Genomic DNA, 22,471 nt, shown 5'->3' with positions numbered 1-22,471 from the left:
CATGTGTAGCTGACATAAAAGTGGAAATCGAACTTTCAATTGGCCGCAATCAAATTCTGTTCAAGTTTGAAGTTCCAGTAAATGTCTATAGCAGATATGTTGCGTGATTTTGAGAAAAGAACGAGTGTATATTATGCAAATGTATTGATCGTTTGATAACATACTACTGTGCTCGCTGTGTGCATATTGAAATTTAAATATGAAATTTACGTTTAACCGGTTCATATTTTACTTACACCTTAAGTAAAGCAGTTTCGAATAAGCGCAACAAGTTACTGTATATCATGTAAAAGTGAAGGGATTTTATGTAACAACGAATGCATGATCAGCGTATCGACAAGAAGAATGACTCTTTGTTCATCCGCCGGGCGGTCAGTGTCCATTAATAAACACCTAAAATGATTTATTACCGACATGATGAAATTTGTCTTCCTTAATCATTGTCCACGTGTTTTTACAGCCCTTTTTACATATGCAATATAGTATCTACAACATTAATTAACTAAAATAACATCCGCTATATATTATAATGTTTAGCTGCAGACATGTACATTGTCAAATATTAACATGTGGACATGCGCTACGGTCATTAATTGAAAGATCCGAATGACAAGCTTTAATGAAACATGTAATAGGTTTCGCCCTCAGATCATTCGTAATAAACTGTCATAAATGTTGGGTTTTATTCGAGTTTTATTGATATAGTCATAGTAAGTCATTTTCCACGCAGTAAGACAGTAACATTACCAGCGTACATCAGTGGGAATTGTAATACATGATCAAGGTGAGATTTCTTTTTATATAGAAAATGAAGAAATGGAAAAAGTAAATCTAAAAGTTGTATTCCGTTTATTTCTATAGTAAAATTATTTTCATGGTCTATTCTTTACATACAAGCCATTCTAAAGACAGCTTTGTCACGTCACCATATCTTTATATACAACTACAATTTTGACTGTATTTAGTAATCCGTCTAAAAACTAGATAAAAACACAAAATAGCAAGCAGGCATTTCTTTCATTTCTTATATTTATAACATTTGTAAAATTTTCTTTAATAAAATGTGTCTTCAAAATGTTGAAGTAAGGTCTTTCTGGTGTTCTTATCAAATTGAAACTGAAACTTTTCAGAATCGTTAAGAATTCTAAAAATTTTGTTTACAGAATCGGATAGAATTTGCATTAGTTAAAGTTGTTGGGTAGTTTACAAATACAAGCAATGTTTATGAGTTCTCGCGTTCTTTGAAGGACGTGGGTTGCAAGTCTTATTAAATTGTCAGCGCACACAAACCTTGTCAGACCATATCTATCAGAATATGGTATTCGTAGCTTATTAGGTTCAATCACATTCTTAAAGAAGTTATGATACTATTCAGTTACGACTGGCACGAGTAACTCGAGCTGAGCTTAACATCATCACATTTGAGCTTTCATGAGAACACTATACTTAGTGTGTATATATATACACTACTTGACTTTCATAACCGGTAGACTAGTTTTATATGACATGAACGGAAGAGCATTACTGCCAGGTGTGTGTTTACCTATTCCAGATTTTAAACTATAACCAGAATATATACTTACATCTATGTGTGTAATATATTCTGCTGGTAGGGGCTCGAACCTGGTCGAATTTATTCCAGATATGGTGAAAATAGTGAAATATACTAAGTTTGAACACTACTACGCTACTCGATCACATTCTATGTGCAATTCTCAAAATCTAGAGCTACCCAGATACCTAATCTTGACCGTATTTATAACTACACGTTCATGTAGGACATGATTTTCATCTACTTACTTGCCAAATGGACTCGAACTGATTCGAAAACACCCCAGACTTAAACAGTTTAAATAGCGATGGCTGCCATGGCTGCTCGATTATCATATTATGACCCTCTGGGCCTACCGGGCGGGGGGGGGGGGGGGGGGGGGGGGAGAGGGGTGGAGTGCTACATAAGGTATGTAATATTAGCCAAGACATAAACAGAGTAGTCGGTAACCAGACATTTGAATTCCGAGTTTCGAATTAGTGTCTCGAAACTTCCAAGTTAGTAGATAACATACAATTGGAACTATTGCTCCCCGTAGAAATTACATAAAAACCAAATATATGTATACAAACGGAAGAAAAAATTATGTCATTATTTCATGGTAAAAATTCGTAAATTAAAAAGCAACAAGAGTTGGATGCGAACTGATTAAATCACGGGTAAAGGATTTAAGTCCTGACTTTAAGCGGGCCAGTCGAGTCTTTGCACATTAACACAGTGTATAGACTATCTGTACGCCCAAACGGAAGTTGCCAAAAACTAGGTGTTCAAAAATCAAAACACAAATATTTGCTGTAGCGGATGGTTTGGATTTTCATTGTTTATTTCGTTAATATCGCATACTTTTTAATTTACGTATTGTTTAAGAGCTACTGTTTACGTTGATACCAAACACGCCTGTTAAAACTCATAATATACTTAATTTCAAATCAAATCACATGTTGGTATTTTATTTGTTCAATTTTGTAATGAAACTATCAGTTCTTTGAAATACATGTATCTTGAGCTTTTGCAAAGAATTGAAACCTTTGCTACTTCGTAGATAAATATATTACGCATCGATAAATACTAGCATGGCTCTATGGTAACGAATGCGTTTCCAGGAAAATGTGTTTTTCTGAGACATGTATGCCGGTTACACTGTGCCACTATTCGATACATTACTGGCCCACTAATCGCAAAATTTTTAAAATCCGGACTGAACGCTTAGTCAAAAAACTAGACGTCTATTCAAAGTTCTTTTCATTCATATATTTCAATGTGTTGACTTTGTTTTATGATAACCAATAGTTAAAAATAATAGTTATAATTTCTTTCGTTTTCAGAACAGTCATGGACCAGTTTATATGTCATTACTTCAGTTTCGATTCCACTTTTCGTATAGGTTAGTGTTTATTAGTAAGCATTTATCAAATTAAATTGGTCTAGCGCGGCGCAGCCAATTTAATTTGGTAAATGCGTACTTATAAATTCTAACCTATTATTTCTTATAGTAATAACTAGATTCTTTACACATTAATCACTAACGCATCATTCATATAATCGTTACGTGGCACAACTCAGTGTTTGATCCATTTCCGGCATCTCAGAGACTTGTTCGGACTTTACGACGGGGACTTTATCATCATTCACAGAAGAAACAGTTGCCGTCGACGCGGTAACTGGTAATTTCTGTTCATTTTAATAGTATGTGGCTCCAAAGCATCGCTGATATCATTCAAATTCAAGCAGATCGAAGCTAACATCCAGTTTTTTCTCGTTTTCATTCATAATAATATATATTTTTCTCGTATGTTAGCGGAAACACGTACACAGATTCTATTTCTTGTCCAAGACAAGGACATCGTTGGTGAAACAGACCAGTAAATACTGTTTGACTGTCGCAAGTAAAATACAGTACATTTAACTTGTATTTATTAATTCAATGAGTACAGTGTATGGAGCCTATAAGCCCAAACACTTCATCATTTCTTTTTCGAATAGGCGTACAGTGTTTTGGCGAATAGTGGAACAGTTTTATATAAAGTTTTGCAACTAGGCAGCCAGTGCATAATTCAGATGCATGTTGGATTAACAATATTTCAACTATTCAGGATTGTAAATGCATATTTGTAGGAATAAACTCATGTGCATGGATTGATAATGTAACATTCAGAAGCGGTTCTGACACGAATTTCCTTCGCAATTCCTAAATAATTGGCATTTTTAGCCTGAATGCATCGTCTTTTGCTTTGACCTGCTGTGTTTTTGGTGAAAATACGTTTTAATTTCATGTGTTAATGTCTATTTAACGACTGTGTGTTGCAGGGACATTTATCATACACTGAAAGGTCCGTGTTCCTCATGTTTCTTGTTCTCACTCGGCGTTATCTTAAAGACCCACCACAAAATAACCGTATTCGTTTGTGTAATCATAACGTTAATTATACATGATTCGTATCGAAAAATTGAGAACTTGTTTTAAAACCTATCAGTGACATATAGGAAACAAGACAATCGACTGAATAAAACAGTTAAAAAGAATTAGCGGATAAATTTGTTAAAATACATTAACTCATGAAGGGTAGCTAATTATCAACTTGTCAATGCATGTATTATACCTGTATTATCAGAATGGTTTTCATGAAGTTCATGTGAGGAAAACGTTGGTCATTAGGTTATGGTGGGTCTTGGTAGTCAACTGTCAAAAGACTTTGGAACTTCTAAACTACGGGTAGGATTTTCATAAAGCTTGCATACGTTGTTGTGTTACCTTATCAGTACAATGTGCAGATCACACAACCAAGGCCACTAGGTCAAAAGTGAAGGTCTCGCTTGGAGGTTAAGAGACATTTTTGGGTATTAATAGCCTTCACAGTGATAGTCTGATTAATCTATAAATGACATTGTATGTTTGATTGATAAAAGTCATTTTCTTTTAATTTTCAGGATGAAAATTCAAACAGTCTTGTGTAGCTGTGTGCTAGCTGCGTGTGTTGCCATGACAACAGCACAACCACAATACATGATAAATGGCATGTATCCTGGGGGTTTTCAGTATCCGATGCAGTTTCGAAGTTTCGGTAATCAGGTTAGAGGAGGAATTCAAGATTATTTTGGCGGACGAGGTGGATCGAATGGTCTTCCAGTGTGGGGCGGTGCGGGCATTGGGCCAGCACATGCAGATGGAATAGATAGAAGGGGGAGAGGCTGGTACCCATTCCCAAATAATTAACCTGGGTTACGACAGGAAACATTTTGAGATTGTTGTTTAAATGCTCTCTTTAAAACAGTTTAAGAAGTTAAAATATTTGTCAAAGGATTATGCGAACGCTTCGCTTGGTAACCCAACTAGTAAAGAATAACAACTCAAACGAAACAGTGACTGTAAAATTGAAACTATTTTCTCCCTTGCACTTGGATAATTTGTTTTTGAAATAAATCCGTTTTGTCTTAAATGAAATGTTGGGGTTTTATTTATACTGAGATGACGGATTAATGAATTCATGTTTAGATTTATTTTTCACAGCAGACGAAAAATCTTGCATGCCTTCTTACCGCCATTAAGAATGCTGATAAAAATAATGGGGAATATAGTTCAATGTGCAACAACGATTGCTGTGAATTCTAACTTCAAAATGATTTAATTTTCTTGGAATTTTGAAAATACGAACGCATTTGTATAGAACTAAAAAGTCATTCAGAATATACACATGATGCACACATACAGTACGCACAAACGACTTTTTATTCGCATTTTATTAGTTAATTCAACGCCTAGAGATTGAAAGCAAGAAGTGACATTTCTTGTGCATTTGAACATACGAGGATATATTTTTACTGGCTGTCAAAATCCCTATTGACAAGTTATTAAAGTTTTACATCAAAATATACTCCAAGTATTACAAGTTTGTTTTTTATGTACATACATTTTGCCCGTTCGTAGTGTATACGCCAGATCATTAGTGCCAGATGTACGTTATTTATTAATTCGAAATTTAGAGAAACTTACTCGAAAGTTTAAGTTCCTCTGTCAAAATTTCGATTTACTTAGTCAGAATTTCGATATACTTCTCGAATTTTATAGTTACGCAGTCGAATTTTTCGAGTAACATATACTGTATCTAAAATTCGAGATACAAACTTTAGAGATATCTAACTCGAAGTTTAGAGTTACGTATGTTGGAACTTCGACTAAATGGCTCGAAATTTAGAGTTACTAACTATAATAGTATCCGTAGATGTATAGATCCTTGCCAAATTTAGGCACTTTGTGAAGCTCTCGAGTAGCCCTAGATGGTAATGTAAGATGATTGACTGTGTTCGCTCTTAAAATTATCACTTTTTAAGCATGCTCAAGTCTGAGCCTAGATGGTAATGGCATATAGACATACCCTATATGAACGTTGAGCGAAGAATCATACCAAGAACGAATACCCGTATAGCTCTTGATTTTGATGAAATGTCATAGAAGATAACTGGGTAGTGTTCGAACATAAAACATTTTACTATTTTGACAATATCTGGAAGGTTTACACCTACCTTTGGAACATAATATATATGTAAATGTAGGTACTTATCTTGGATAAAGTTTGATACCTGGAGTAGGTGTAGTGGCTAGGGTAGGTTATGCATTGATATTTGGAAGTAAATGTTCAAGTTCCTACATGCTGGGTACAATGTGTGGCCATGTCTTTTTGTCCTACGTAGAATGTGTATGCGCGAAAATTTACTTCCGTTGTCCAGCCTAGAGTAAATTCGTCTACTGTGAAATCATTAAATTTCGTGGGCATGAAATTCCGTGGTTTTATTCAAAACGGCAATTTCGTGGGGATATGAATTCGTGGATTTCACAATAAAATGAATGGGAATTTTACTTATTTGTTGGGATTAAAGTTCATGGATTGACTCAGCCTTGAACTCCACGAAAATTAGTCCCACACGAATATTAATAATTTTACAGTATATGGATAATGCAGGTAGATGTATCCGCTTTACATTTTTGTCATCAAACAGTCATGTAGGTCATTAGCATTTTTGGCTACGGAAGAGCATTAATGCCTCTTGCATTTCTTTATTAACTCGAAATTTGGAGAAAATAACTATAAATTTCGAGAAACGTAAATCAAATTTTCGAGTCACTTAACTGAGAAACCTAAGTTACGTATGTCGAGAATTTCAGGTAGTAACTCGAAATTTAGGTTTAGCATCTCTAAATTAATACACTCGAAGTTAATACACAACATATATACTTGGCGCTAATGTTCTGTCGTATTTGAGAGATACAAGATACAAGCTAACAGACGGACAGACGATCAAATTCTGCGGATACTTAGTTGGAATTTCGTGTTGGTAACTCAAATTTGAATTAATTGAGTCAAAATTCCGTTTTTAAGGGATTTTATGGACTTCAAAGTAGCGGATAACTTTATGGGTAATCGAAAAAATGCTTTTTTTTCATCGTGCTTTGTATCTGACAGAAATCTTTCCTTTTGTTCGAGTCGCGATGAAATACATACGAAGGTTAACGGCATGAGATACGCACAAATGGTGTTCTTGTCCCACCGTTATCGGATACTACCACTGTTTAACATAAAGTTTCACTTCCGCCCATAACAAACGCTGGTCAATTTCTATGTTCCACTGACAGGGATTCAATGCTTAGTTTCCAAATTATTCTTCGGTCAAAATAAGTTTACCACATTTTATTGCAGAAAAATAGTAAATTCAAACAAATTGTAGAACATTCTAGCTACGTTATAATATCATCTTTATAGTATACAAAATCAAAATATTTTCTAAAGGATCATCTTTAAATTAGAGTTGTTTAAACATCGTTGAAAAGGTTTTATTACTGTTAAACAACAACTGGACACGTGCAACATTAGTTCATGTAGGAAATTTTTATCGCAATGAAAAATCCTAAAATACATCGGTGTCATGTGACTTAATTGATTATGATAGACGATGATCAATCACACCAAAGCATTAAACGCAATTAATTGTCGGCAAAAAATGGCTTGTAATTTAATACCACCAAGTTCAATGCACCACGACTATGCATGACATATTCGGACATATTGAAGTCTTGTCGGTGTGTTGCATTGAGAGTATTTCCTGAAGTTGCGCTTGCGCAACCTTTTGCGCAGTTGCCGACCTGTTGCTTGGCGTAAAATAAGAAGTCCTTACTAAAATCAATCATTGGTGCATATTTTGTACTGTATGACTCAGTGGTCTATATTCAACACATGTTTATTGGGCTAATAAGTGAAAAATTAAAAAAAAAACCCACTAAATTATGAAAATTCATTTCTGATGTCATGTAAGACATGTCATACCTCGGGCAATTGTTTTGACTATTGACCGACAAGCCATTCAGTAAGTGTATGTGACATTCATACCGGTCAGGATAGGCATATCGAGAGTTATTTAAGGAAACCTTTCAGTGCATATAAAAGCTCACCGTGGTTAGATTTTATTTATGGAAGTGACTCGTGTTTCTTTACATTTATAAAAGTTTGATTTGTTTTGTTATTTTTCAGGTAATAAATGAACTACTTGAAAAAAACAACAAAGAACATGTTTGTCAAAATGTTGAAAGGAGTGGACTAGCTTAGTAGAAGTACATACATGTATTATTTTCGGCAAAAGCTGGGTACAAGTGATCATAAATCAGAATCATTTCATGATTGGTATTGCATGTAATTCTAGGGCAAATAAATTCTAATTACCACCCCCCCCCCCCCCCCCCCCCCCCCCCCACTCACACACACTCGACTATCCTGCTCTTTTGTAGCATTTGTCGTGTAGAATGCGTGCTTAAATAGCATTTTTACGGTCTGTTGTTCATCTATGGTAAGCTGTGTGCAATGAACCCGGGAATAGAGGTTCATTTTGACACACGAATCTGGAAGAAGATAGGACAAGAGCCATTATGTGTCATGGCAGCTATTCATTGGCATTTCACTAGGAGCCATTTAATCTCACATTTTTTCCCATTTTCCGTCATTTTTGAATAAAATCTAGTGCAAAGAAGGCGCAGAAAAAAGTAATTTTCTCCTGGAGATGAATGGTCGTACTATAGTTAAAATTGAAAAAAAAGTTAACAATTGTTTACCCTATACAGAAATTTCAATGAACCCGTTTTTGTAGAAGAAAGACATGAAAACAGTCAGTTGCTTATTTTTATGTATGATAGCTATAATTATCCTTCCCGTTAAGTTGGACATGAAAACCGTAATCTGTTCCAGACTTCTGGTATTGAAGACAGTCCTGAAAGCACAGCAGACATTTGGAAAGAAGACCGGAAATAATCATATTAAGAACGTCCATATATGACAAGCAAATCTCATAAGTATATAAAGGCATGTATAACTGACGTTAAGTGTGATAAATCAATGTGTGACACTATTTCAGACTATCGTCTGAACCGTCCATGTTTTGAACCATGTTAAAGAGCCAGATGAAATGAAATTTTTAAAGTTTCGAACGTTTTCATTATTTTCAACTTTACTTTTTGGTGCTAAATAAATTTCGGCCAACTGGGATACCAATAATTTTTTAACTCTCATTTTTGAATTTATGTTGTTGATGAATTGTTATAAAACTTTCTGGACAACTAAGTTTTCATAAAAGGACATTTCCAGGCCATTTGTTCTATTAAGTTTAAAAAAGAAGAAAGAAAAACAATACTATTACATCTTGGGACATTTACAATGACATCAATGAAATGTAACCACACACCCTGAACTAGAATGTGTCTGTAGGACGCAGTGTGTGCCCACCACTGGTACATTTGTCACAAATAAGGGGTAATAATTCAAATGTTTGCAGTCTTAATGGGGTATAGCCTAAACAAACATTTTATGAAAAGGATTCATTATTCAAGGCCTTATACTTTTTGAGCTATGAGCATCACAAACAAAAAATCCACTATTCTGGCTATTTCAAAGGCCATAACTCTGTAATAAGCGCTAAGATTCTCAAGACGAATGCCAAGTGTCCAAGGTAACATTATGATAAAGAGTCTAGCAAGGTTTCATGAATTTACATCAAATACTTTTTCAGCTAGGCACATAATTAGGTGAAAATGTGCATTTCTTTACTATTTCAGGGGCCATAACTTTAAAAATAGGGAAAGGAGCCAGCCATAAAATAAGAGTGTGCAAGTTTATATCATGATAAAGACTCATGCAAGGTTACATCCATTTATATCATATACTTTTTGAGCTAGTTGCATCACAAAGGGAAAATGTGCATTTTTGACTATTTCAAGGGCCATACCTCTAAAAAAAGGGGGCGAAGGCAGACAAAAAATAGGAGGTGCGCAAGTTCATATCATGATAAAGACTCATGCAAGGTTTAATCAATTTATATGTAATACTTTTTGGGTTAGGCGCGTCACAAGGTGAAAATGTGCATTTTTGACTATTTCAGGGGCCATAACTCTAAAAATAGGGGGCGGAGCCAGATGAAAAATAGAAGGAGCGCAAGTTCATATCATGATTAAGACTCATGCAAGGTTTCATCAATTTATATCGAATACTTTTTGAGCTAGGCGTGTCACAAGGTGAAAATGTGCATTTTTGACTATTTCAGGGGCCATAACTCTGGAAATAGTGGGCGGAGCCAGACGAAACATATGCGGTGCGCAAGTTCATGTCATGATAAAGACTCATGCAAGGTTTCATTAATTTATATCAAATACATTTTGAGCTAGGCGCGTCACGAACTTCAGACGGACGCACGGACGCATGGACAAGACCAAATCTATATGCCCCTACCACTCATGGGGGTGTGTGGGGGGGGGGGGGGGCACAAAAATGGTCTGCTAAACACCTCCCCCACATCAGTTGACATTGTTCCCATTGCTTATTATTGGAACGGACATTTGCCACCTTTCCCCCTCCCCAACTGTTCACTTATTCTTTTGGGGGTGGTGATGGGAGAACAGAGGTCAACTTTAGAAATATTATCTACTACCTAAAAGTAGCTAGTAGCTTTTGTGTTCAAAAGCTAAAAGTACTAGCTAAAGTTAAACAATAGTATTTAATTATTTTATTAATACTTCATTGGTCAAAATCCAAATTCTTATTTTCTGTAATTTTCTGAAACGCCGAATTTTAAACAACCCAGCTATTCCCAAATACCTATTCTAGCATAAAACTGCTGTTCTTGTCACTTTTCGGAGGTGTTTTAACAGGAGTGAAAACGTGTGTTAACAGAGAGATTCTCGCGCTCACGTGCTGTTATAACACCTTTTTATATATGCGCGTTCTGTGGCAAAGCGTAAACGTCATTCGGTCCCAAAACGGATAATTCAAAACGAAATGACGTCAACGTAAAAAAAAACACGCAGACGTTCCCGCGCGTTTCATGGAATAATGACGCTGAGGGAGAATGTATTCATATATTAGTGTTTTCTTTCGCTTTTTATGCTAGAATAGCGTTAGCGCATGTTCATTTCGTGTTATAACATCTTCAGAATCCTTTGGGATACGTTGGTACCCTCGCCCTATGGGCTCGGGTACCAACCAATCCCTCGGGATTCTGCAGACGTTATAACACGAAAAAACATGCGTTATCCCTAAAACCTAGAATTTATTGAACATAACATTTCGTATAAATTTTAAAGTTTAACAACTTACAAACGACATTACAGGCGCGCAGCGTGGCGTACTAAGTTACTTGAAAATCCAAACACCACCGCGTATGAATATGCTATTTCCTTGCTCCTTTACTTTGTAATACTTTGAAAGAACGTAAAAGGCAGCCGTTCCTTTATACCAATTTCTATTTTGATATGGTTTCATATAATAAATTTTGATTTTTTGCTCACTCCACTTAAAATTCTAAAAGCATATAATTCTAAATACATGTATATTGTAGCTACTTTTACCTGTGACAACAAACTTTTAAGGGAAAAGTCCTTAACTAGTAAAATTTGAAAGTATAGACATCTTTATCTGTAAAAACTATGAATTTATCAGCATTATCTTATCAGTAGGACATAAAAGACACTCCCTCACTCTCTAAGGCATGTTGTTTTAACCATGATGAAAAGTGAGCTAGGTTTAAAGCGGCTGTCGCTTCTGACTGTTGGCAATAAATAACAAATGCTGATTGAATGGGATAAGACAGTGACTTTATTATTATAACATCATTACAGAAATTTAATAAAATATCATGGCACATTGTACGAAATATAAATATTTTATTTTATGTTTTCCAGTGAATTATAGAGTTTTCTCAGTGAAATAAAAGTGATAATCCAAAGTTTTGAAACAGTAGATTATCATTTTTATTTTTCACTGTTTTTGCCGAACTAGTTCCGGTCCTCCGTCGCGATTAAAGTCAAATTGTATACCGAGCGTTATGAATACCGGGGACCATAATGACGATGACGTCGTTAAAATGACGTCATTTGTGTTATGCTTTCTGTTGATCTTTCCCGCGATTTTGGACATTTTATATATAACGCAACAAAAGTAGAGTTTTACACCTGAAATAAAAAGAAAATTTGTTTGTGTCAGTGAAATATCAATTTTATTTCACTCGTGAGCACCAAAAAAAGTCATTTTCACTCGTGGCTACGCCACTCGTGAAAATATCAGTATTTGATGCTCACTTGTGAAATAAAATTGATATTTCACTGAAACAAACAAATATCCTCTATATCATGAAATAATATGTTTCTAGCTAAAATGCACAGAAACAACTTAGACAACGCTATGCTGCTGAAGCTATCATGATAAGCACACGTGCACTAGACAATGCAAGGAGAATGCATTGTGCTAGGCAAGTCCAGCTACCGAAAATCCGAGGCTAAATGCACAAAGAATTTTCAAAATAATGATGATTAGATGTCTTAAAAGGAAACCAAAATATGAATTAAATGCAAGTACAGGAAAACACATTTTTATAACACTGAAATTGTGTCTGCAAAAAAATAACATTTGTATTTTATGCATTAATATAATGTTTCATACTTTATTTTGATATTTGTATAACGGACTCGGTTGCTAGGTTTGGATCGGGCAATTTGTTAACCATTGTTAACCATTCAAGCACATGACTGCTTTATTATTTCTGGTCATTAGATTCATGCAATCTATTAAATGTTTCTGTCCAACATAGGTCGTTTTAAGCTGCCGGGGATACTTTACATTCCATGTCTTCTCTGTGTTGTTATTATATGCATGGTTACTTTTGAATAATGAATTCAATTCAATATGCTTTTTTATAATGAAGTTTTGCTTAAACTGGCGCTAAGGAACATAAGGGATGTTGCACATTTCGTTTTTTCTTATGAACAGTCTCAACCATACTGTGTCTGCTATTGTCTTTATCCTTGCGAAGCATCTTCTTGATGACCATTTTCATAACACCATCGGTCGTCCCGTTCTTGACTTCGTTGTTGATAATATGACTAGTCTACTGGGGGCCGTTTTATCAACGTTCTACGACATGTCGCAGGCATGTTTTTGTCTTAGAGGTGTCGCAGACAGTTCGGTACCGTTTTATCAACGTTTGTCGTGGTCTACGACGTCGTAGAAAATGTCGCAGACTTACGACAACATACGTGCCGTCGTAGACGTCTTAGCGACGTCAGTCTATTGTATTCAATATGGCCGCATTGTTGCATTTGTACAATTGCCAAGGAAGGAGAAATGATAGACTGTTCCGTGAAAGGATAGGATTGGATCAGTTAAGAGATTTTGAGGTGATGTCTAGATACCGGTTAGACAGAGTGTCGATCGAAGCTTTGATAGGGCTACTCGCTGACGACTTGATGAAACCTACACGGAGATCGTGTTCAATAAGTGCAGAAATTCAGGTGAGCCCTCCTTTTAATTTTGATTACTGCGGTTCCGCTCACTTTACCAAATTATTATCCTTTGCGCTTCTTACATTTTCTTTGCGCCTGTAACCATCTACCTGTAACCCTACTGTATAAATCATGGCCTTGACCTTGAAAAATATAACAAACATTGAAAGCACAGAGTAATGTTTTCAATGTTTGTTTAGGATCTATAATGGACCCTACATCTATATCAATGTACCTGAGCTAATGAATAAAATGTTAACTCCTTAAAAAGCACAGGTTTTTTGTTACTTTCGCTGTAACCACATAGATCTACTGAGAAGACAGTCACTTTTATGGAAATAATTTAGCAGACAGGCAGAGGAATTGTCTATCAACCTGCAAGGCAGACCGATTTCACACAGGCTGGCATTTACCATAAGATAAGATAAGATATAAGTCTGATTTATGTCGTCAAGACAATTAATAAATTAATACAGTATAAGTATAACATACTGTAAGCTCTAACTGAGCCTTTTTAATTGACTACTGAGAGCACTAAAATATGAGCCGTGCCATGAGAAAACCAGCTAAGTGCTTTTGTGACTGTAATGGATCTGCACAGTCTGGTCAGGATCCATGCTGTTAGTGTTCAACTTGAGACAGTCAGCGAACAGCATTGCATCTGACCACAGGAGCCTGAAATTCTATATATATAGGAGGGGTCATTTTTATATTTAGCCATTTTGGAGCATTATAGATAGAATTTCAGGCTCCTGTGATCTGACAAGACTGCGCGCATTCATCTTGTGGTGTGTGTCTACCAACTGAGCTAATCGGATATCATAGACATGTAATAGGAGCGGAAAAATGTGCAGCCCGATACAGGACTCGAACCTGCGACCTTCTGCTTGCAAGTCAGATGCTCTACCAACTGAGCTAATCGGACAACCGATATCATAGACAGATTATATACATTATATACACACTGCTGCAGGCTTTTTTATCATCCCATACAGTAGAATGCAACACAAGCTACAAAGCTCTTGTGCAACAAACCTGGTATCCAGTAACAGGTACTTATCTGTGCTTATTTTACCTCTGTAGTAACCCTTTCATTGCTGAGTGCCGAGCAAGGTAGCTACCAGTACCTTTTTTCACGCCTTTGGTATGCGGGGATCGAACCCCAGACCTCCAACATTCAAGGCATACACTTTACCACTATGCTCTAGAGGCAGTATATACATATGCAGCTCTGTAAATTATGTTGTAATGCCGTTATTTACTCTTGCCAGTGTCATATACATGATTGCAAAATAATTTATATTTCAGGTTCTTGTTACACTGAGATACCTGGCTAAAGGTAGCTTCTACTCGGAGGTAGCAGACCTTCATGGTGTAAGCAGGAGTAGTGTCTGCCATGCAGTCGAGTCAGTTGTCACAGCTATTAATGACAAATTAGACACCATAAGGTATTAAACCTTCTCATCTTTCAATTTAGGCAGCAGCATTTACAATTCATAGGGAGTTTCATGTTGCAGATCATGATCAGACTGTACAGATGTGTTTTGCTTGTGTCTGCCCATTTACTTGGACATTTAGATGCTGAGCAGTTTATCAGTGGCTGTCTAAATTTGTGTTACAACACAACCTTTTCTAAACCTTGTGACTGATTTCAACTGAATTTTACATGAAATTATGTCAACATAATTAGATATTTCAGCAAGCACAGTTCAAGGTTATACTAGTTTTGGTAAAGAGCTAGGCTTTTGTATAACAATAACAAACAATTGTTTGTAGAAATTAACATGACAACATTTTGAAGCTGATAAACTTGTATAGGTAATTGTACGTTTTTTTTTGGTTTTGTAGATTTCCCTTGGAAAGCCTGAATTGTACAAAGTACAGTTTTTACAACAAATGCGGGTTGCCAAATGTCATAGGAGCAATTGACGGAACACTTATTCCTATACAGGTATCATTCAGTCAATTTTATTGAACAATTTTTTCAGCACTTAATTTTTAATTTTATTTGATTGACAGTATGAATTGGTTTTCGTATATTTTATTGAAAAAATGTCCTAATTATGCGTGTGTTTGTGCGTGTGTGTGTGTGTGTGTGTGTGTGAATTTATACTTGCGCTAGCATTTTAGAACCAACTCCACCTGACCCTGCTGAATTTTTACAATGAACTTATCAATTTCAGGGCAGTGGCAATTAAAAGTTTTGAATCATATTTTTAGCAATCAGTTAAGATCTTGATCTGATTGCATAGTGGACATGTATATCAGTTACTAGTATCAGTTCATTTGACAGACTGTCTGGAAGAATTTTCACAAAAAAGTAAGGACTTTTCTTGTCCTTTGTGAGTCCCACAAAATAGGAATAATATTCTGTAAATTAATGATTATTTATTAATAAAAATTGTGAAAATATTCAAAAGTATTAACATACTTTTGAAATGTAACTGCATGGATTTACAGGCTGATATTCATATGCAATGGTATCAAAACTGGAAATATTTGTCTCCATCATCAAGAGGATTGAATTATAATATTTAATATTGTACCACATTATGTATATTAAAGGCATTTCTTTTTCTTGCCAACACAGGCCCCAGCAGAAAATGAGGCAGCATATGTTTGTAGGAAGGGGTTTCATGCCATAAATATGCAAGCTGTTGTTGACAGTAATATGAGGTATGTGTATTATATTTGTTTCATTTACATTTCATTAAATTTCATTTCGAGTAATCAAATGTTTTAAAACTATCCTGTGTTGATTGTTAGTTACACTTTTCCCACTTTTTACAATGTATTGTTAAGTTAAAGATGCTTTAATTTATTAATACTGTCTTTTAAGTTTAAACAATTTCTCTTTATTAAATGCTCTAGTTGATTGGTTGACTAGTCTATATTTATTTGTTAGACATATTACTACCATTTCATGGTATATTAAGTTAAATGTGCTTGATTACCAACCCAGTTACATGTATAATTTTCAGATTTCTGGATATTGTTGCAAGGTGGCCTGGATCTCAACATGATTCTTTCATCTTCAACAATTGTGGATTGAAGGTATTTTCAAAGGCATTCATTGCAAATCATACCTTTTTGTATGGTTATAATAAGCAGTATTTCAATTCTGCACAAGATTGTTGTACCCAGGCAGACATTTCCACAAACAGATAAGTTGGTCCATTTGTGTAACAGTCTGCTTTTTGCCTGGTGTGTCAATTATACTTTCATTTTTAAAATATACATAACACATCAATATATTTAGTATTTCATTTTTGTTATATAACAGAGGCATTAAGTCAGATGTAGAACTTTCTCTGGCACGCTTATAAGAGGAAGGATTATTAATTTCATGTGTGTACTTTTTCCAGGATGTTTTGGAGTCTGCTGATTTAGGATATCTCCTTGGAGACAGTGGTTATCCACTCAGGAGTTATCTTATGACACCAATCTTAAATCCTTCATCAGTCGCTGAAGTAAACTTTAACAATCATCACAGTTCTGGTCGTTCTGTTGTAGAAAAGGCTTTTGGGGTTCTTAAATCCAGATTCAGGTAATATATATACATGTAAATACCTAGTAAGTTCATAGCATATAAATGGTTGAAACATAAGTAATTTCAGCAGCTTCTTGTTTATATTCTTAACCTTGTCAGCATAGTGCAATAACATCATGATAAGTGTTAAAGAAAGAAACCTTGAACCCTTTTCTGCTAAGATTTGAGCTTTAATGTAATATTACTGTAGTAAGATATGACTTCCTTAAATAATTGTATATTAATTTTCAGAAAAAAAAAAGCTTATGTTATTTGTACATATGAGTAATTGTACCCCCGCTCCCGACAACAAAGTTGTAAGGGGGTGTATACTGGTTTCAGGTTGTCTGTCTGTCCGTAGACACAATCTTGTGAGCACCATCTCTCCTCATCCCCTTGACACAATTTAATGAAACTTCATACAAGTGACAAATAACAACAGTATTTGTGCATGGAGTATGATTGGTTCTTTCAAAAAAAAAATGCAGAGTTATGGGACTTTGGTTTTTGTTACTATACTATATACATAGACACAGTCTTGTGCACACCGTCTCTCCTCATCCCCATTAACACAATTTAATGAAACTTCACACAAGTGATCAGTAACAACAGTAGTTGTGCATGGGGCATGTTAGGTTCTTCCAGAAAAAAAATGCAGAGTTATGGGACTCTGGTTTTTGTTACTATACTATATACTATATACATAGACACTGTCTTGTGCACACCATCTCTCCTCATCCCCATTAACATAATTTAATGAAACTTCTCACAAGTGATAAGTAACAACAGTAGGTGTGCATGGGGCATGTTAGGTTCTTTCAAGAACAAAAATTGCAGTGTTATGGCACTTTGTTTTTGTTAACATACTATGTACATACAGTCTGCATATGCAATCTTATGCGCGCCTAATCTTTCGAACCCTCACACACAATTTAATGAAATTTCACACAAGTGATCATTACCAACTCTAGTTGTGCATGGGGCATGTTTTGTTCTTTTAGATAAATATTCTGCATAGTTATGGCACTTGCTTTTTGTTACTATACTGTATACATACAGTCCACATAATTATGCAGGGGGGTGGGGGGCTGGGGGTACATTCTCATCTCCTTTAGTGATAGCTCTAGTTTTGTTTGACATACAAGTGCTTTCCTACTATTCTGTTCCAGTAAGCATAAGTCTCTAATATAGTAATAGTGATCTCTGATATTATCATGTTTCCAGGACTCGATCTCTAACCTGTGAATCGATTATATTCAAACTTGACAACTATGTTGGTTTCATTAATACACAGAAGTAAAACAAATATATCTATAGCCCATTGATTAACACTACTGTGAGTTAGTGTTGAGAGTGATAACTTTACATTGTAAGTTAGCTATCTCTAGGTGAGAACTTGTTTTGCCACAGAGATTGAAAAAAATCAGTAAAACTATAGCTTAGTACTGTATAACATTTGAATGACTTTCTCCAAAATTTTCTACCTCCCTATTCCATGAATAAATCATTGTTAACTTTTTCAGGTGTTTACACAAGTCCGGGGGATGTCTGATGTTGAAACCAAGCAAGTGCTGCAAAGTCGCAGAAGCTTGTGTGAGGCTTCACAACTTCTGTATTGATAGACAGATACCACTGAATGAAGATTTGGCAGAAAGTGACACCAGTGATGACATTTCTGTCTGCCAGCTGCCACCATCAAGGTCTGGCTCGGAGAAAAGGTCACGGCTGGTCCGATTATTTCAATGAAATCATTTATTTGGATTTGCTGTAAATGTGTTTTTTACAACATCATTTTTGGCATTTACCGAAATAATAATGTAGACCAAGGAATTTATTGTTGCTTTTTTATGACATTTTTTCCTGAAGAAGAACAGCTGACTTTTGTGCCCCCCCATCTAAGGAGTGGTATATTTTTTACAGATGGCTGTCAGTCTGTCTGTTGGTATGTAGACCAATCAGTTTCCGGATGATAAATCAAGAACGCTTGGGCCTAGGATCATGAAAGTTGATAGTGAAGTTGATCATGACCAGCAGAGGTCAAAAGGTCAAGGTCACATTGAGCCAGAACAGTAAAGCTTTTGTTTTGCTTACAGTGAGCATATAATTTCTGTTCCAAGGGGGGCATTTCCTGTTAGACGAGTTCTTGTATTTAAAAGCCAGCCATACTTATAAAGAGGTACATTTTGTACTGTATATGGTTTATACCTGTCATCTGTAGAATCTCTATGACTTGACTTCCCCTAGTTATCAATGAAGCAAACGTTTTAACTTCCAACAATGATTCATAAAAGCCAAGTTAGAACTTATTGTCAATACAGACTCAGTTTTCCTATATGACCAAATACCGTTTGTTCTCGGATAATTCTGAATAATTGAACAAATAGAGGATATTACACAAGTGTCTTTTCATAATGGTTTGATTGATAATAAACTAACATTTGACAGCAGTTAGGATAAGTTAACAAATTTATTGAAGCTAAATCATTATGAAATTATACAATAAATTATTCATATTACTACAACAACAAAGAAAATAAAACTCTGGAAAATTACAGTGAAATGTGTAAAAGTCCTGATATTTCAAATGTAAATAATACACATTAATGTGTATTTGACAAATAACAGCTTGTAAGACAATATACTCCACTGAAATTAATATTAGATTTGTGTAATGCACTAAATCATATAAAAATTAATATAGAATATTACACTTCGCTTACTCCCCCTCCTGTCTTCTTGGCCTCTGTCCGCCTCTTCACTTCCCTTGATTTTGTTTGGCTCTACAAGAAAATTGCACAGCTACATAATTACAATTAATTACAATTTAGTAATACTAGGTTAATTCTAAATTACAAGCTGAGTAATGTTCAAACTAAAACAAGTTTATACTGTCTTAATTGAAACAAAAATATTTAATACTATTTGAAACAAAGAAATATATAATACTATTACCCAGTATTGACACATTGTTACATAACTGAAAATTAAAAACATTTTAAAAATTATTTCTGAAAAAATTGCAATTGGAATTATTTATTTGTATACAGAAAAGAAAAAAACATCCAATGGGTTTTTTTCTCCAAATGAACAGTACATAGACTGTGGTAAAATAAAGGCAGTCGAAAAAAAATCATTTCACAGTACATAGACTGTGGCAAAATAAAGGCAGTCGAAAAAAATCATTTCAGTCTTATAAAACAGTGTTTTCTTGCATACCAGACGGGGATTTCTGGTATTTTTAACGGTGCTGGAAAAGGTGTAAGGGTGTAAGATGACTCTCGTGCTTTAAATTATTTATCTCAGTTACAGGAATAATATTATATTTATTCTATAATCACCAACAATAAAATCTGTGTATTTTCTAAACATTAGAATACTAACAGATCCACTGACCTTAAGATCTCTCCATTTCTTCTCTACCTGCTTTACATTCCTCTCCTTTCCTCCAACAGCATTGATTCTGAAAGTTAATACCAGATTATTGTCTAAAGTAATACAGAAATTGTTTCATTATTATTGTCATCAGACAAGCTCATAGACTATGATATTACATTTTTTTATCTTAAAGATTGTGAATGCAGCCAGCCTATATCCTACAACCAATATCTTACAGCCATGTCCCTAGGAATATCTCTAAAATAGACTTGCATTTGTCACTATTACATAAAAAAGGAAAGATTACACAAGTTGAAATTTTGTGACAAATCTTTTATTTAAAAGTAAAAGTTTATATACAAAATGAACACTTTTATTCAGGCACTACATTTTAATTCATATTAATTCGAAAATATAAACTCTGAACTTAAATAAGAATTAACAGCTATTGAAAAAAGAAAAGAAAAGAAACATTAATTAAACTTTGAGATGGTTATTTTGTTCTGTACCCTGCTATGTATTTATAAAATGGCCTGCTTTATCTTCCAATTAGGTCAGTACCATTTATAGTTTTTGGGATAATTAAAAACTGAACAGCATGCAGACAGTGCAGATTATGGTCAGGCTGCATGGATCTTGAATTGCCACAGCTGAAGTAAATAAGCTTCCACTCACTGCTTATTATTTTACTACACTGTGTTTTTTAAATTTAACAATTATTACATATTTACAGTATAATCATTTTTTTCTGACTTTGGTGTATTTCTTTGTTTCTTTCATATTGCAAAAATTTCCAATCTTAGTCAGAATCTTAGTCAGAAGCAACTGTCCAAGAATTCAGAAGTAAGCTGACTATTTCCTTTAGCTATTTTTAAAGTCACTAAGGACTTTAGATTTTTTACTCTGCTGAAGGCTTAGTTTCAATATAATATATACACCTGCCAATCTTGTAATTATATAACGACAACAAATAATTGTTGTAATTATATAAAGAAATTCATGTTTCTAACAGACCTGGTGTCAATTACTTTGAAATGTAATTAATTAAAAAAAAATAAAACTTTCTAATAGGTTTTCACCGGAGACTAAGTTTCACATCTTGGCAGCAGCTGCATTCACATAGAATTATAATAGCCAGATATGATTTTGGCCATACAGGCTCCAAACTGTGATTTTTTGGTTAAGAAAGCAATCCAATTAAAACTAAAAGGTGTCAATTTTCATGAACCTTAACAAATTTGGATGCCTTTGTGGTCAGCCAGCAATGATAAAAATATTTATATGTTTTAGGCTAGCCCATAAAATACTCAATCATGTATAAAGTATACTGCAGGTTTAGAACAATGCTTAGATTTTTTATATTGATCTGAATAATAATTAATAGATCTACTGATACTATAGATGCACTAATAATATACATGTTAGACTGCTTACCAGGGGATTCAATTCCTCATTAATCTACTGATATGTTAACATTATCAAATAATATTCAAACTTACACATTTTCTGGTGATTTAAACTTTGTGTGTACTGTACACGATCAGCGTTTCCTTTGTGTTTACACCTATATATAAAACCAATAACTTTACCTGTTTGCACGACTGTGTACTATGATTTAACTTCCATTATTTTGGTCCTTCACGGTTTTGATGTTTAGATTGCCCTAGAATAAACAATCTGAACGTCGAACTATTTTGACTAGGGACAATTCGGACCATGTTTTCAAGTAAAAAAAAATCTTTTAATCGTATGAAAGGATTATATTATCAAGGAGTTAAAAGCGCCTCAACAAAGTAGGTCAACCACGTTTGCCTTGTTTATAAACACTTGGGTGGGCGGGGTTAAGCAACCATTTCCGATACTCACTTTTTAGTAGTTTCAGACCAAAACCTGGTCCTATCAACTGCTGTGTTGTCCGGGCTAAACTTTTTCCCCAATTTCTCATTCCCGGTAACCTCCTCCACCAACAAAATAACCTCCCCTTCGCTCCACTTCGATTTTTTAGTGACCTTATCGTCTGACATTTTGTGATAGACAACAATTTGACGTCACCGGAAATGTATACACAGACTGTGACTCGCGTGATTTATTGTCTACGACAAAGACTGCGACATTGTAGCGACATCGATCCTACGACACCTTTAGTAAAACGGTCGTAAGACAAGGTCGCAGAATAACGTCTGCGACCAATTTTTGTCGTTACCTGCGA

General features: G+C 34.9%; 2 protein-coding genes and 1 long non-coding RNA gene across 3 annotated transcripts; 2 read left to right on the top strand and 1 right to left on the bottom strand.

Annotated features, from left to right (window-relative positions):
• Positions 1-567: 567 nt before the first annotated feature.
• Positions 568-5,424, top strand: LOC128556049 (uncharacterized). The gene is made up of 2 exons (XR_008370406.1): positions 568-784; positions 4,481-5,424. It is a non-coding gene; the product is annotated as an uncharacterized LOC128556049 (long non-coding RNA).
• Positions 5,425-12,974: 7,550 nt separating this feature from the next.
• Positions 12,975-18,717, top strand: LOC128546195 (putative nuclease HARBI1). Its single transcript, XM_053538754.1, has 7 exons — positions 12,975-13,367; positions 14,667-14,806; positions 15,207-15,309; positions 15,949-16,034; positions 16,340-16,412; positions 16,724-16,905; positions 18,411-18,717. The coding sequence occupies exons 1-7, from the start codon at positions 13,158-13,160 to the stop codon at positions 18,631-18,633; spliced, it is 1,017 nt and encodes a 338-aa protein (XP_053394729.1). The 5' UTR covers positions 12,975-13,157; the 3' UTR covers positions 18,634-18,717.
• Positions 18,718-19,592: 875 nt separating this feature from the next.
• Positions 19,593-22,471, bottom strand: LOC123535026 (nuclear apoptosis-inducing factor 1-like). The gene is made up of 3 exons (XM_053539741.1): positions 22,129-22,471; positions 20,281-20,347; positions 19,593-19,667 (listed from the first exon to the last, which is right to left on the bottom strand). Exons 1-3 carry the CDS (start codon positions 22,284-22,286, stop codon positions 19,593-19,595), a joined length of 300 nt encoding a protein of 99 aa, XP_053395716.1. The 5' UTR covers positions 22,287-22,471.

Source organism: Mercenaria mercenaria, chromosome 3, assembly GCF_021730395.1.
Source record: "Mercenaria mercenaria strain notata chromosome 3, MADL_Memer_1, whole genome shotgun sequence".
Classification (NCBI taxonomy): domain Eukaryota; kingdom Metazoa; phylum Mollusca; class Bivalvia; order Venerida; family Veneridae; genus Mercenaria; species Mercenaria mercenaria.
Note: the sequence above shows the minus strand (reverse complement) of the source record. Positions and strands in the feature narration are given on the sequence as shown.

What these genes read in the sequence shown, in the direction of transcription:
- LOC128546195 (XM_053538754.1), top strand. Translation starts at nt 13,158, where the DNA reads ATGGCCGCATTGTTGCATTTGTACAATTGCCAAGGAAGGAGAAATGAT. An exon ending in TCAACAATTGTGGATTGAAG is followed by an intron (nt 16,413 to 16,723) that starts GTATTTTCAAAG and finishes TACTTTTTCCAG; the next exon opens with GATGTTTTGGAGTCTGCTGA. An exon ending in GTTCTTAAATCCAGATTCAG is followed by an intron (nt 16,906 to 18,410) that starts GTAATATATATA and finishes TAACTTTTTCAG; the next exon opens with GTGTTTACACAAGTCCGGGG.
- LOC123535026 (XM_053539741.1), bottom strand. Translation starts at nt 22,286, where the DNA reads ATGTCAGACGATAAGGTCACTAAAAAATCGAAGTGGAGCGAAGGGGAG. An exon ending in TGGTCTGAAACTACTAAAAA is followed by an intron (nt 20,348 to 22,128) that starts GTGAGTATCGGA and finishes ATTAACTTTCAG; the next exon opens with AATCAATGCTGTTGGAGGAA. An exon ending in AGAAATGGAGAGATCTTAAG is followed by an intron (nt 19,668 to 20,280) that starts GTCAGTGGATCT and finishes ATTTTCTTGTAG; the next exon opens with AGCCAAACAAAATCAAGGGA.